The sequence below is a fragment of the Oxyura jamaicensis genome, chromosome 9 (assembly GCF_011077185.1).
Source record: "Oxyura jamaicensis isolate SHBP4307 breed ruddy duck chromosome 9, BPBGC_Ojam_1.0, whole genome shotgun sequence".
In the NCBI taxonomy this organism is placed as follows: Eukaryota; Metazoa; Chordata; class Aves; order Anseriformes; family Anatidae; genus Oxyura; species Oxyura jamaicensis.
This window is the reverse complement of record NC_048901.1, coordinates 9,441,180-9,457,068: the sequence shown is the minus strand read 5'-3', so window position 1 is coordinate 9,457,068 and position 15,889 is coordinate 9,441,180. Positions and strand designations below refer to the sequence as shown.

General features: G+C 39.7%; 1 protein-coding gene across 10 annotated transcripts in view; it reads left to right on the top strand.

Annotated features, from left to right (window-relative positions):
* The window catches only part of GIGYF2 (GRB10 interacting GYF protein 2), a 78,761-nt gene that overhangs the window by 40,907 nt on the left and 21,965 nt on the right, over nt 1-15,889 (top strand). For 6 of the 10 annotated variants that reach the window (XM_035335128.1, XM_035335125.1, XM_035335121.1 and 3 more), the window contains 4 exons: nt 10,138-10,317; nt 14,983-15,200; nt 15,296-15,458; nt 15,527-15,745. In XM_035335128.1, coding sequence (XP_035191019.1) covers nt 10,138-10,317; nt 14,983-15,200; nt 15,296-15,458; nt 15,527-15,745 — 780 coding nt within the window. The remainder of the gene's footprint in view (nt 1-10,137; nt 10,318-14,982; nt 15,201-15,295; nt 15,459-15,526; nt 15,746-15,889) is intronic. The other 4 variants (XM_035335126.1, XM_035335122.1, XM_035335127.1 and 1 more) reach the window with 3 other exon arrangements.

Sequence of the window (15,889 nt, the reverse complement as noted above, 5' to 3'; positions counted from 1 at the left end):
TTTCATGTACCAGAAGATGAGTGACTTGGCTGTAAAGCACAGTCCTGATGCTAAGATTTAGAAGAGAAATGCCTTGAAGTAGCTAGAAAATGGCTGTCTTTAAATAGGAAGGGTGGTGGGGACCATGTGCAGAATGAACTGTGGACAGTGCCTTGGTTTTATCTTAGAGTGATCAGTGCTTACAAGAAGCACTCCCTTGTTTGAATAGAGGAGAACAGTTGCAGAACAAAATGCCTCTGGGTGCAACCTCATGCGTTCTTGGAGGGGAAAAAAAAAAAACTAGTGTGTAAATTCTCATGGTATTTTGGAGGGCAGCATCTGCTTCATAGCCTCCATGTAAATCGGGCTTGTAAAACATACTCTGAGAGAATGTGAATCTGGTACTGACTGGTTGCTGACAGAATCCTCATTTACAGTGTTAAATACATTAAGAGGAAAATAAAAACGTACTTAATGTAATATGTTTCCTTGGCTACACTTCAGATCTTCCACATATCAATGTTAAGGTAAAGTACTCAAAAGCAGCAGACCTTGCTCTCAGCAAAATGCTGTCAGTATTGTAGTGTCTCAATTTTGTTGATGAAGGAGCTTTCTAGGGTGGTGGTTAATCACTTAATGTTCACTTAAAGCTCTGAAAAAATCTAGTCAGTCTTCGTAAACAAGCTTTCTAGGATGTTTTCTGTGGCAGAAGATCCATTACTGACAATTCAAAGGTACTTGGGAAAGAGAACCTCTGCTAGTCTCCAGCACTGCGTTTTATAGTGGTCCCTTCTTGGTGCTCCTTGAGACTCTGAGCAGGGGCATTGCCTGTAAGGTTAACCAGGTAACTGCTCAGGCCTCATTTGATACAGGCCTCTGATTTTTCTTGCTTAGGACTGCTTAAAACATTAGGTAGCTGGTGAGGTGGCAGTGATAACGTTGGAAGCTTTGTTTAAGAAACTGTTCCTGTTTTTTGCAAAAGTTGCTAATGACTTTAAGAACCACAAGTCTGAACTTCTTGGGGGGGGGGAATTGCTAAGAAACTGCAAAGAGGCTCCAAGAGCAATGCAATTGGTTCAGAACAAAAGGTGAAAGAACAGCAGCCCTTTGGGAAATAGCTTGCTCAGGCTGGATGATCAGACCTCTGAATCTGCAAAAACAGTCAACTTAGTAAGGAGTTGGACTTGATGATCTTTGTGTGTCCCTTCCGACTCGGGATATTCTATGATTTTATGATTCTAATAGTAAATATGACTTCAGGTTTGAAGTGGAATTACAGATTTCTGAAGACTTCTTTGCTTGTCAAATGTAGTCAAAAGTTTATATATCCTCTCCTCTGATACTGATGAATAAAATGGTGAGGTACAGTTTGGAACACCTGGTCTGATCCAGGCCACTGCACAACATGCTCCTTGATATCCCCACATCAACCCGTTTGAAACAGTGTAGGTTTTAGGAAAGATAGGCAACCTTGACTTCTGCATGGTTTGTTGGGTAATACATTTGCACTGCTAAATGCACAGAATTTCTAATCTAAGTTTCTCTAATGTCAACATTGAACCTTAATGTTGTGCTGTTCGTCTGGCGTGGCTTTTCCTTGTTGCTGGCTTGTGAAATTGTGACTTTGGGTTGTTCCTTCTGATAACCCTTCAGTGAAAAGACAGGAACTGTTAAGTAGGACGTCTAAACTTCTCTTCACCTGCTGACCAGTCTTTAACTTGCATTCAGTGTTTCTAATCCTTTTCAATCCTAATCCTTTCTAAAATTTCAAGTCTTTTGAAAAGTCAGTGTTTATCACCAACTCTAGTGTGTTTGGCAATTCTTTTGGTTGTTTTTGTTTTTAAACCTCTTACTTTACTACCGATGTTCCCCATTCTGGCTTTTTTATGCAATCTTGTAAGTCTTGTAAGACTCCTGTTTATGCAGTCTTGTAAGATAAGGTGAGTACTATGGTTTCATGTAGCAGTTAAACAGGTTCTAAACTGACTTGACATGCCACTGACTTATATGTAATAAAAATGTTGTCTCACAGCTCTATAATGTTGTTTGCATTTCTGAAATTTGTGATCCAACACACCTGTCCTCCTGCACTTGGCCTTTCTTATTGAGATCTTCTGTGTTGAGTTGTGACACTTCTTTTGAAGTATCATTGCTGCTTTATACCACTGCAGTGCTTTCCTCATCTTTTAAGCATCCCTTACTTAGCCTTTCTCTTGACAGCAGGAGCTCAGCTGTTACAGCTCCAGTAGGATTGGTGGGGACTCACTTGCAGCAGTCTTTTTTTGTTTGCCTTCCCAGTTGAAGGCACTGAAAAGTGACACTTTCAGCCCGATTTTGTCTTGGTACACCTAATGCACCTGCAACCCTTTTAAGGAGCCTGAACGCCTCTATGTGGAGCTTTGTCTGGGAGAGACTTTTGCAGTGTTACCATACCTGCCCAACTTTCACTCCTCACCAAATCTCTTCCAATTGACATGGAAGGGATCTGGGGCAGTGTGCTGCTTCATTACAACAGCAAAGCAGTCAAGAGGACCTGCTGTTGGATGAGAGTAACTGTAAAACCTGCTCACAAGTGTAGCAGAATTTGAAGATGTGCTAGAACCCAAGTGATGCTGGCATGCTCCTTCCGAGAGTCTGTACGTTCCCTCTTTACTTGACCTGGGTCCAGGTAATCTTGTACTTGTTTCAGATTTAAACATCTAGTTGCTTGCTGTGAGCTTTGATCATTCAGATGTGTTACTACCTCTGGACTTTGCAACAGGAACAAACTAAGTTCACCAGTTTAAGGCACTTTGATGCTATTAAAATCTCAGTATTACTGTTTTTCCATTGGTTGGCAATCCTTGATGCTTTGATATTAACACGAGGAAAAGTTTTTTTCCAGTATTGACAACATGACTGGATCATACAGGTTGCGTTAGGGGACAATCTGAGAAACGTAGGAGGAAATGCAGTTAGTATAGCTGCTTTAATTGAAAGTTTATGCTGCAGCTGTTAGTATGATAGTTAACATTTCAAACCTGTTTGTCCCTTAGGTGTTGCAGCTAATTCTTCATTTAGATGAATGAGAGTGGTTTGTGACAGAACCTTTTTTTCTAAGTGGTTTGCAGAAGTAAGATAAGTTTTCAGGACTTGATACATGTATAAAGTAGTAGTAAAAATGAGAACTGTAATTTACTGAGCCCAAGTCATGCTTTTCAAAGCAAATACCACAAAGCATTGGATGTGAGAGCTTGTTCTTCTGACATTCTGTGACTGTTTACTACAGAATGCACTAAAAAAAAGGATGAGATGGGTGAGCAGAGTTATTTCTTTATGGCACAGAAAGGAAGACTTCTTTTTGGAAGACTTGATTTTTGGGAAGATCTGTAATGTACAATTTGTGTGTAATGTTTGAACGTGCTACACTATGTGAAAAAACCCTAATTGTTATGAAGTAGCATCTAAGCATTGGGCCAAGTAGTCTGGCCACCTTTAGAAAAGCAGGAAGACTTAAACTATTTTGGTTAAACACTTTTAAGGTTTTTAAATGTTAGTATATATTGAATCCTTCACCAAGAATACTTAATACAAAACGACAATAATAGAGTAAGTGTAGAGTTGAGAGAGGATGTTATTTGATGCAAGGCTGTAGAAGTCTGCTGTTCATTTTTGTGGAACTAGCTGGTTTTGAAGAGCAGTCCTGCACTGTGGTGCAGACTTTCCAATGGCTTGCCTAGAACGACTGAGTTTCTAGGATGCGGGAATTCATATTTGCTCAGGCATGGTTTCCTAAGCAATAGTGCTAGCTCACAACAGCATGTTCATAAGCACAGTCAGAATACAGCGACTGAAAGTGATCAAAGGCATGAGATGTAGTTAGAAATTATAAAAGTGGGCTTGAACAGATGGAGCTTGCTTTTTTTAATTTATGATGGAACTGCAGTTAATGCTGAGTTGATGAACACAGCAAGGAGGAGGATTTTGTCCTATCACTTGTCTGCGTAACACCTGGTTACCTTAGCAGTAAGCTGCAATGCTCCCTTGTTGGCAGAGCAGTTCAGAGTCTTACCAATACTTTACATCTTGAAAGCCTTCTGAAAGAACATTGCATGGTGACTTTGGTTTTGCTGCATGCTGTTATGCCCATGGTCATCTGAGAGTTTTTTCTTTTTCAGTTGATTTTTGGTACTTAATTTGGCAAGTCTTATAAATAAAACTGTGCCCTGAGAAGCAACTTCAGTTTCTTTCATTATGGAATGACAGAATTTCTAAATGTATGATAGGAAAAAAAATTGTTTTGTGTACTTACCAGTTGTTGAAGGGTTTGCCTCTATGCAGGAGAAGGGGAACACCTGGGCTCCAGAGAAGGGACTGGGCCAGCACTGGCAAGAAACTTCCTACAAATGGTTGGTAGAGATCTCCTTCTAAAAAATAAAAAAAAAATAAAAAGGAGGGGAAAAAAGGGGGTTTGTATGTCTCATTCCTCTGTTTATAATGCAGGAGGGTTGGTTTTCATCTGAAGCTGATTCGATTGGTCACTTTGCCTGCAGGGGGGCCGGTTAGCTCTGATCATGTGGAAAAGAATGCTGGTTTGTTAGGAGCATTTCTTTACCCAACACAAACCCTTAGCAGCCAAGGAGAAATCCTCAAACCATAACTTGGAGAAGGGGTGCATTTTCTTCTCCCGTCCTTAATCAAGATCATTATTTAGGTTTGTATAATCTTAAAAGTTTTATTTGAAAGTTCAGAAGGCCAGAATTCCTCTGGAAAAGCTGAGTGGAAGAAGCTCTGATGTTGCTGCTCTAAAATGCAAACTGTTCTGTGATAGTTGCTTCCTAACCAGTGTCATCTACTGTTTGTTGAAGTGAAAAGCCAAAGTCTCATTGCTGCTTCTCTAGTGCAGCTGTTTCCTCTTCTAATGAAGTCCCAAGCTCCTGAGTGTCAGTGTTTTTGTTTGTTTGCTTTAAAGAAAGGCATGGGCTGCAGCAAATAGTATAGCCTGTGGTCTCTGGAGGGTGTTGCTGAACTGTATGTAGCTTTAATGCTAGTCAGAAGATGCAGATCTGGCCACTTCTGTTTCACCTCCACATTGCTCCTTTGTGAAAACATGAAATTAATCACAGGATTTTGCTAAAGCCTGGGAATGAAACAATACAGATTAGGTAAGTTGCTGCTTTTAAAGATGTAGTGAAACTGTTTCCATGTAGCAAGTGAAACCATTTTCACTTCAGCTCTTTTCTCTCTCTCACTTAAAATGGAACAAGCTGGAAGAATTCTAAGATGTTTTAGCTGAAGGAATGCACGGAGTGCCCGTCATGCTGCACTACTAAACTGAATTCTGAGGACAGCATTGTAATGCAGTTGTAGTTCACACTTTTTTTTCCCCTCTTTGTGAGCTGCTGATGTGAGGGCTTTGATCGAACGTCAGATGTAAGAGGATCTGAGAAACAAAGGCTGTGGTTGTTTGCAGTAAAACTACTGAAGGCCTGCTGGGAAAATTATTAATGTAGACTTTCCTGCTTAGGAAACAAAATCCTCCCTCGTTTTTTCTTTAACCTTCCCCCAACCCTAAATTGCAAAACATTAATACTTTGCTTCATTAGCATGGAGCATTTTTAATACATGTTCAGGCACAGCACTGAAAATAGTGATAGGCATGGTGTGACCTTCAGAAGCAGTGCAATCAATGTAGTGCCACCACATTGGTAAACAGCTAGGACAATGTGATGTTATTTGCCCATCTTATATTATTTTCCCTCTTATACTCCAGCAAATCAAATTTCCTCTAAAGAAGGCCTCTTATTCACCAGTAGGGTGATGTGGGCATTTTTTTTAAAGCAGCATTTTCTCACAAATCATATTTTGCGCTGTAGAAAGAAAGCTTATGGTGTCCAGTTGAATGTCTTCTAATCTGTTCAACTGAATATCTTGAAACCAGGGTGATTGTACAGCAGATGAAATAGCTAGAGTATGTTATTTCCAGGTGTGTGTTACAGAATTCAAGTCTTTCATTAATGTCTTTGAAATTAGTGGCTCATGCATACTCATGCCAGTGGCTAATGGTGGATTTAGTGAAAAAATTGAGTGATATTTGTATGCCTTTGAGTCCCGCTGCTGGGATTGAGAATTTATGGAGAGAGAGAGAAAATATGGAATGAAAAACTGGCATGAGAATTCCTGATTTCTGTTACTCGCTTTCACTCCAAGTGAGTCACTTTACTATGCATCTATTCCTGTATTGTCCCCAGCATGTCAGGTGCTGTCCACATGAGAACGTGGCACATCTTTGGAATTGTTATCTTAAGGCCACTTGTTTTTTACTTCTGTAAATTGAGCTACAAAATAATCCAGGCAAAGTTACGTGAATGCCTTTAAAAACACAAGCTGCGAAGGATTCTTTTTATTTTATATCCTATTCTTGCGGAAGTGTGTAGTGTGTAGCAGAAGGAGTAGAGCAAATTCAAGTACTCGGTAGACTCACCCAGTTTTTCCCCTGTTCAGAGGAAATGGCATAGCTGCCATAATCGCTTTCCTGCTTTTTCTCTCCAAACACTGAGCATGTCATAGGAAATGTGGCAGGACGGCATGGCGACTGTCAGTTACTTGCTGTTATAGCAGCAAGTCCTCTGTGTGAACACGTTGCTGTGGGATTGTCCCCAAATCCCAGTCTTGCTCTTCACGGTTAGTCTCCCTTCCACTCCGTGTTACACAGCTGTAGGCTTTTTTTGGCTGAATACCACTGGGCTCTATGTGAAGTTTTCTGTAAACACTATTGCTGGCTTTGTGACAGACTTGAACAGAGGTGCCCTTTTATTGCTCCTTCTCTTCAGGAAGTCCAGTCAATTAGTCCAAAGCAAAACCATAGATTGCATTTTATTTTTTTTCATCCTTAAAACATTGCCAAATTCTGACTCTGTGGACCAAGTCATTTCAGCTGAAATGAGTGTTCTCAGATCTAGGAACAGTTTGCAAAGGCAATATACTAGGACTTTGTACAGAGCTGGTTTCTTGGTTGGTCATGTTCAATATCACGTATAGCCTGATCTGTTTTGACACACATCTTTGAATATTGCTTGCTGTGGTGTCTCAGTACCAGGAAAGGTATGTCTCGATACACTGCATTTTCTTTGTTTCCACAGAAGTGTGTTGTTAGGTCAGTCACCTGATGTAACACACTGGAGTGCTGCTTTGCTTAAAAAGGTTTTTTAGAATCACAGGTGATGCCATCCTCATACAGGTATAATGCTGATCTTTTAAGTGACTCTTCTCTTGTTTCTTAGTTTTCTAATGCTGTATAACTTAAAACCAGAAGAGAGACGGGATCCCCTCTTCTTTTTGGTCTTGAGAAATAATATTTGAAGTTATGTCACCTCTTTGGAGGTGTGTGTTTTAGACTCCACGGTGGGAAATACGGGTAGCATCTCCTGTAATTTAAATCTCAGGAGCAAAACCAGCTGTCTTAAAGATTAAGAACAAGAAAACCTGAATTGCATTGAGTATGCCTGTAGCATACTTGGCTAAATCATGAGTGACACAGGTATTCAGTGCCAAAGTAGACTTTTATTCTTACATTTAAAGTAGACATATTCTTAAAGTAGGTAATATTCTTTATGAAGGCTACTTTCTTTTACTTTGAAACTCTAAATGTTTTTGCAGCGACAGTATAGAGCCTGTGGACGGATAACTTGCTAGTGTTAAAGAGCAGGCTTGGGAGTCTTAATAACAATGGAAAGAAATGACATTTTTTCTTAATTGGTAGGATCTCCTATAACTTCCCAATTTAAGGTTGTGTTAAATGCGTGTCAGGTAATAGCTGTGAATTCTTCTGAAAAGAATAGATGTGTCTTTAAAAGTAAGACTTTCAAGACTGAAAATAGTTAATTGAATAACTTTCCTGTTGGTAACCCTCTGAGGAAAAACAAACTTGTGTTGTGTGCTGCAGAATAAAATGTATAAAATGTGATTATTTTTTTTTTCAAAAATTCAGAGAAAGAATGAGCCATATTCTCTATCCTCTGTTTCTTAGGCTCACCTGATCTCTTGGATTGCAGTTCTCTCTTGGGCTGCTCTATTGATGATCTGTGTACTTTGCTTTCAGATGGCTTGGCTATGCTGTTGTGTTTTCTGTTAGGTGAAGACTTCTCTAAATACACTGTTTTAAAAACTTTGTTCTCAGAGCACAGCAAGTGCAGAGGTTTTATTTAGGCAGGTGTTCGCAACGCTGAAGGAAATGTGTATCTGGGTTATACTCAGCTTCATAGCTGAGACTGCCTGTTGATACCGATGATCTAGTTTAAATTAGCCCATGTGCTTTTTAACTTTTTCTTTACATAGAAACAACATAAAAAGAGTGTGTGCCACAGTTACCTTTCTGAGGTCATCAGGTGACTATCGGGGTGGAAGAATTCTTGTGTCTTAATTGTTGGGGTGTTTCCTGCCTCTCCTATTTACTTGCTAGGTCAAGGCCACGCAACCTTAATAAATAAATTCTTCTAGAAACTTGTTCCTGTGACAGTTAGGAAAGTATTTTGTGTGAACCTGGAATGTGGGAAACTGGAAAAAACTGGGTTTTGTACTCTGATTTAGTTTCACCTGTACTCTTCCAACACAGTCTCTTCCTGAAAGGGTTTACTGTGAAAACTCAGATCTGAAGAAAGGAAAAGGAGTTTTCTGTCAGTGTTTTGAGATGGTGGAGGAGGGATGTTGGTTATTTTTGAGCATACTGCAAGGTCCAAAGGCAGTGTTTTGTTTTCTGTCTCCAGAATGCAATATCCTTACGTATGAAAAATTTCTGAATTCTTCTAAATGGACACTCTAAGCCATAGCATTTCAGGTTCTCTGCATTTCCCGTTCTTCACAATGGAGTTTTTTTAGTTGATGGAAAAAATGAGGGAACAATTTTTGGCCCTTCCTAAATCAAATTCTTTAAAATGTCACTTAAATGTTTTCTACTGCAGGAATCTTAATGCAATATTTTTTTCCCATCTTAAGCAGGTGTATTGTACGATCTTTATACTACGTATTTTATTTCTGGGTTTTAAGACCTAAGGAAAATTCAGTGTACCTTTCTCTGGTAGTTGAATACTTACTAAAAAACAACAACTTTTCAAATTAGCACTGGTTAATGCTATCAGTCAAGTGGCGGCATGGTTCCTGTGAAAATTCTGGTGCTCCACAATTAGACAGACCTAAAGAAATATATGATCCCTATGTCCTGAAGTTAGCACTACTGCTTATTTCAGCAGTAGGGGCTCCTCATCAGGATGAGTCAACAGTAAGAGCAGCATGTGTCTATCTCAAGTTACTGGCATATAATGTGGATTGTTTTTACAAAAGTGATCTGTATCATCGTTTTGTGACAGTACTTTGTTAAGTACCTGAGACTTTTGTTTCATCTTAAATACACCTTAGTGTAAATGAGGAACTAAAAGACTATCCAATCTCCTAAATTTCTGGCAGGCTCTTCCTTAAGCTTGAGCATAGTTACTTGTGTTAATCTACTGTCCTAAGCTTTCCAGAAGATGTATTCACAGGGTAATGTTAACACTACCATATAACTGTGTGAAACACTTTGTTTAATCCTTAATGCTACTTGAGATTTTCAGTCCTTCTGAAAATCTTTCCTAAAATTTTGCAAGAATGAAGTACATCTGATTGGATTAAATACATAACTCTCATTCTTTTTAATATGCAAGTAGAAAATATCTTTGGTTTATGTAAAATGTGTGTACTGTTTACAGTTTTAACTGTATCCTTACTTGCCTTTAGCATGAGTCTTCTCGTGATACAGTGGTTTATTCTTTCTGCATGCTCTGGCTTCTTAACTTTTATGTTTCCCTGTGTCTCTTAATCTGTTATCTTCTCTTTTGTCATTCCTATCCATGCTAGAATTACTTGTGTATGTTGCTTTCTTCTGCATAGTTTTTGTATGTGTACCCACGCCCCTTTGCTCAGTCTTTCCATCCCAAGGTACGTTACAATGTGGAGGAATTTAGTAAATCTGTCTCCCTCTGTCAGACATTTCCTTCCCTGAACTTCCATTCCTCTGTTAGACTCCTGTCACCCTTCTGGTGCTTTGTCTGGAGCGAGTTTAAAAACTTTGTGCTTCTAGATACTTGAAGACTGGATGCGTTTTTCTGGACTGGATGCATGTTCACTTATGTGTTTTCTTTGCAGTGAGACCGAATTTTGAGGAAGGTGGGACAGCAGCATCGGGGAGGAAACACGAGTTTATACGCTCTGAGAGCGAGAACTGGCGCATCTTCAGGGAGGAACAAAATGGGGAAGATGATGAAGGAGGCTGGCGTCTGGCTGGGTCACGGAGGGATGGTGAGAGGTGGCGTCCTCACAGTCCAGGTGAGAGGAGATGAGGAGTAAAAATACAGCCATGGTCACAGAGAAAGGGTAGTGGGTGAATCAGGGCCTGGGTGAAGTAGAGAAAAAGAAAGATGGCCTAAGGCTTGGGCAAAAACAGGTAAGGTTCTTGTAGTTCTGGTCATTAGGAACAGAATCATAGAATCATAGGATGGCTTGGGTTGGAAAGGACTGCAAAGACCACATGGTTCCAGCCCCCTGCCCTGGGCAGGGATGCCTCCCGCCAGCCCAGGCTGACAAGGGCCCCATCCAGCCTGGCCTCAAGCACTTCCAGGAGTGGGGAATCCTCAGCTTCTCTGGGCAGTCTGTGCCAGTGCCTCACAGTAAAGAACTACATATTGTGTCAGCCTACATGGGGCTCCTGATCACAAAACCATCAGTGAGAACAAAACTAATAGCATTTTCTTTTTAATGTCTTCAGTGCCCTCATATATTTAAGGTTACAATGTTACTCAGGTATGTGCTTGCCTCTGTGTTCCAGGTGTCTGAAATCACATTTTCATAGTACCGTTATTCTGTGATGGTAGTGCTGAGGGGAGAGGAGTTAACACGTGTTAGGGAGCATGTCTAAGGTTATGGAGTAATGCTGATATTAAACCATTCAGGTTTAACGGTTTTCAAAAGGTACTTGCAATGCTAACAGGCATTCTTGGAAGATCTCAAAATAACTTGCTCTGTACCTCTTGTAGGTAGTTACAAGGATGTCCCATCTCTTGTTAAGTTTCAGGCATCTATTTGGTGCTGTTGTCCCTCTTCCTGGCCTGACAAGGTCAGTGGTTCACTTTCTTACCAGCGTTGTTCTGCCAGAGTTGCAGGAGAGTTGAATAACGTGGCTGAAACAAAGCTTTTTTTCTGCTGCTAGGACAAGGTGCTGCTAGCCAACTATGCCTCTTGTGGGATCTTGGTTTGGAGTATCTCTTGTTTATACAAGGCTTCTGAGGAACCAAGGGAGGATTGTGGCTCTCCTGCTGTTACACCTTCGTAGGGAAACAAGGGAAGCACACTTCTGTGGCTGAGGTGGATGACTTCTCTTTAATTTTATTATTAAATAAAGGGTCACATGTCCTCTGACAATAGGATTTATCACTCTTATGAATGTCCCAAAGGACTTACAGTTCTACAATGCAAGCAGCTGTTACCTCTATTTCTAACCCTGTCCACAGCCACATACTACTCTGCCCTCAAACAAATATTAGCTTGTATTAAAATTTAGCAGTGAGCCCAAGGGTAGATGTATTATCAGATGCTTTCTATTTAGAGCAGGGCTAAAGGGCAAATCTTGAAGGAGGTCATTTTCTTTTCCCCACTATTTGGTCATGATTGTTCGTTAGACACTGCTACTTTATGTAGTTCAGATAACAAGCCAGCTAAGTTAGTACCTCATGATGATCAGATGTAGCATGTTACCCGGGAGTGGAGTATTTTGAGAGTGCAAGCCTGCATGCTTTAGCTTAAAAGGAAGCACAGAGACCTCGAAGTTCACAAGTTCATTCATCTTCTGAACTCTTTTTTGGAAGATGTTCTGAGGAAGGTTTTGAAAATTAATCTTAGTTCTATCATTGGGAATACTACTGCTTATTTGAATTTCTGCTGTAGTGGACAGCTAACTTAAATTTTCTTACAACAGGCTTTTTATTATACCTCTAAATTTTGATAACCTGCAGAGAAGTTGCTCATTTTGAGATGGAAGAGAACTGAGCTGATAGCTAGTCTCTTACCTTTGGTCAGAGTTGTATTTGAGTTTTCCTGTTAGTAGGAGCTCCAGGACCATCAAAACAGTTTTAATTGCACCCTTGCAGTAAACAGTGAGTTTAACTCAGGTTGGTGTAGCTTAAACTAATTCTTTGTACTCTTTCTGCTGTTAGATAATAGCACTGATGGTGTGTCCTGCCAAAAATCGATAAATGTCTTCTCAGAATATCACTCTCATCTGTCTAGTTGGACCTTCCTTGACTTGGCTCTTCGTGCTACCTAGGTGATTGTGTGCTGTTTGATTTTTACTTCGGAGTGAGAACAGTTTAGAAGAGTGTAGCAGTTGGCATGCCTGAGTTTATCATCTTCTCTTGTTAAACAGAGAATACGTAAATTCCCACAGGCTGCTGTTTTTCCAGCTTGTAAATTCCTCTTGGTCTTTCAGCTGTGTTTACTGCAGGATGGCTGACCTAAATCTGTTCATTTTATGCTTTTTTGATAGGCACAAAGGGTCAAGAGGATGGACTGTCTGCTTCAACAGTCTTGTGTCCATAAGCATGATTTTCTAGATTCTGTGGTTTTAGTTGTATCTAAATCTAAGTCCTTTGACATACCGGAAGAAATCTGTTATGTGTCTGTGCTGTGTTTAAACTGTTCCCTTCTTAGATGGTTATACTTAATTACAAGTGAGCAAAATTCTGAATATTGGTAGTAAAGTGAAGAAAGGAATCTGCCTGACTTCTAAAAATAGATGAATCCAACACTGTTTTCCACCTTCTGCCACATAATGCAGAAGGATGTAAACTTGTCTGTTTTTGCAGCATGAAAATGGTCTGAATTGCACTACTAGGCTTTTCCAGTCAGAGCTTATGGGGTTTTCTGCCTTTTTTCTGCTTTTTTTCTGCTGCTGCCTGTGCACTGTTGCTAAAAGTCTGATGTGAAATTTTCTGTCCTTGTTTTTTACAATGGAAAAGTTGTTTTGCTAGTTGTGCTGGGTAAACCTGGTACCACTCTTATCATAGATCTTAAAAGGATTGTTGAACTGGGTTTACTATCTCTAAGAGGAATGTGACCATAGCTTTAAATTCCATCCTTTTTTTTAATGATTTAGTGACTGCCTACCTAAAATGCCCCTTATTTCTCCTGTTCCAGTTCTTGTATTCATGCAGTGATTGCCCTTGAAATTTGCAGAGCAAGTCCATTTTATCAGATACAGATGCAAACTTTTTTTGATTTCAAAACTAGCGAATGATGTATTTGTTTTTTTGTTACCAAGTCACACTGAAGGAATATGAATCATCTCTTGCCTAAAATTTCATTGATAAGATTTTTGTGTTCCCTGACACAGCTCTACTAAGATCTTATGTCTTAAAGCATTTTAGAGAGTCCTTCATCTGTAATTTCATAAAGATTTTTTTTTTCAAGTTGCTGCTCTTTTTGTTTGTTTTTGAAAGCCTTTTCAAAAGGTTTAGCTGCATGCAGAGGTGCATGGAGCATGATGCTGGCATTCCTTTCAGAAGACTGTGCGTGAAATGATTATTACTTGAGCTCTCTGGAGTACTTAGCCCATCAGTGCATCTTCAGTGAACCTTCATCTTTACTTGCACGTCTTCTGAGTAGTTACTGATGAACAGGATGTTGACATAATAGGTCTAGGACGTGCTAAGAACTATATAAAAGCAGACATGAAATGAGTTCAAGCTTACTGTTCATTATTAATGACATGAAAAAGCTTGTTTCAGAACACGGAGTTTTGCATAGCAAGATGTTTATTTTTTTACAAGGTGTGACTAGACTAAGCTATATTGTATACAAATCATATACAAATAAGCACATACAATATAGCAAAGGCTCTGTTAAAGTCTACCTTTCATGTTTCCTTGATAAAATGTAGTATTAAAATTCACAGTATTTGCAGAGGGCCATATTATGTTTCTTGTGAGACAAAGGTGGATTTTTTGTATGGCTAGTATTAATACTTTAGGGGGTTATGTGGAAACTTGCCTCATTCGTATGAAACAAACAGAATGGAGGATGTTGCTTCTTTTTTTGACTTTTGGTAACCATTTCATACACAGTGAGACTAAATGCGGATTTCCACTGACTACACAAAATTTAGGACTTTTTTTTTCCAGAACAAAGTGCAGCCACCATTAAAAGCACTAAAAACATAAAATGTGTTCATTTCTACTTTGTACCTTTCTGGTAAAAATAACTTCTATTGGATGAAGAGATTTGAAAGTTGTTTACAATGCTTTTGCTCCCAGTTTGTTTTTTTTTGGCTGAAAGTTCTTTCCGGCATAAAGTTAGCAATATTGCAGTCAGATGATTTTGTTAAGCTTGGCTGAATGAAGATGTCTTCTGAATATATTAGAATGGAATTAAAGTTGTGCTTGAATTTGGAAAATTTTTCTCTTTCCCTTATGTATTATCATTACAAGTCCCATGACTGAAAATTACCATTCAGGAGACTTGGTTCCTTCAGAGAGACTTGAACAGTCAGTCTACTTTTCCATGCATATCCACGAAGTCCTCTCTGAGGGCTAGAGGAAAAAAGCATGGGTGGTTTGCTCAGGGTGCAAAAGGAAATGTAATATCTTAGATCTTTAAGTCAATGGTAGCTAGTAGGAGGTTGATAAACTCAATCAGCATCCAGTGTTCGCTTACTTTGCTCCAGCATGTTGTAGATGATGTAGCCCACATTTTTTAGCCTTATGTGGTGCCTTTAATGGTCATAATACTATTTAGAGTGTGGGGCTGTACACTATTTAAATGTCCCCCCTTATTGGTAAGTTTGTCGTGTTCTTTCCCTTGTCCTTTAAAATGCTGCTTTATAGGTGGATCGTACCCCATAGTGGCTTTCTGAATTTCTGTCATTGTCACCTCCACCCACCCATTCCAAGTAAGCTAGTACCCCCGGGACTGTCTTGTAAAGTTACTTTCCCCCCATCTTAGATGGCCCTCGTTCTGCAGGCTGGCGAGAGCACATGGAGCGGCGACGGAGGTTTGAATTTGATTTCCGGGAACGAGATGATGAACGGGGTTATCGACGAGTGCGGTGTGGGAGTGGCAGCATGGATGATGACAGGGACAGCCTCCCTGAGTGGTGCTTAGAAGATGCAGAAGAAGAAATGGGAACATTCGACTCCTCTGGAGCATTTCTCTCTTTAAAGGTAAAGAAAAAAAAAAGCTGTCTTGTGTGTTTTATTCACTTTAAGTGAATGTCCTGTTATGTCAGGTGGATTATGGATGCTTGTTTACTTTGTAGAAGGTACAGAAGGAGCCAATCCCAGAGGAACAGGAAATGGATTTCCGACCTGTGGAAGAAGGGGAAGAAAGATCTGACTCTGAAGGGAGCCACAATGAAGAAGCCAAAGATCATGAAAAGACCACTAAGAAAGAGGGGGAGAAAACAGATAGAATAGTGGCAGGTAAGGCAGACTTATCTCGTATCTGTTGTGTGCTGCAGTGTAGAATTTCTGTTAATTCAGTTAAGTAGAATTGTGCAATATTACAGAAGCAGCAGAAGAAGCAGCCCAAACATCTTCGCCAGCTGCCAGGTCAGATACCCCACCAAAATCCCAGCCACAAGACTCACTGCAGACAAGCCTTTTTGAAAGGAAAGAGGAGTCTGTCCCAGAAAGAACAGAAAAAACAGAAGATAAAGAGAATCGAACAGAAAATACACCACAAGCCAAAATGTCCAACAGAGGGGAAGGTAATAAAATTGATTAATTCATTAGGTTTCTGTTGCTCGTTGAGATTTTACAAGCCTTCCTTAAGGATTGGGTTATGGTGATGAAAATCTAGAATTCACCAGCTGGTCTATAAATAAATACAAATAGGATTTAGTGAAAATGCC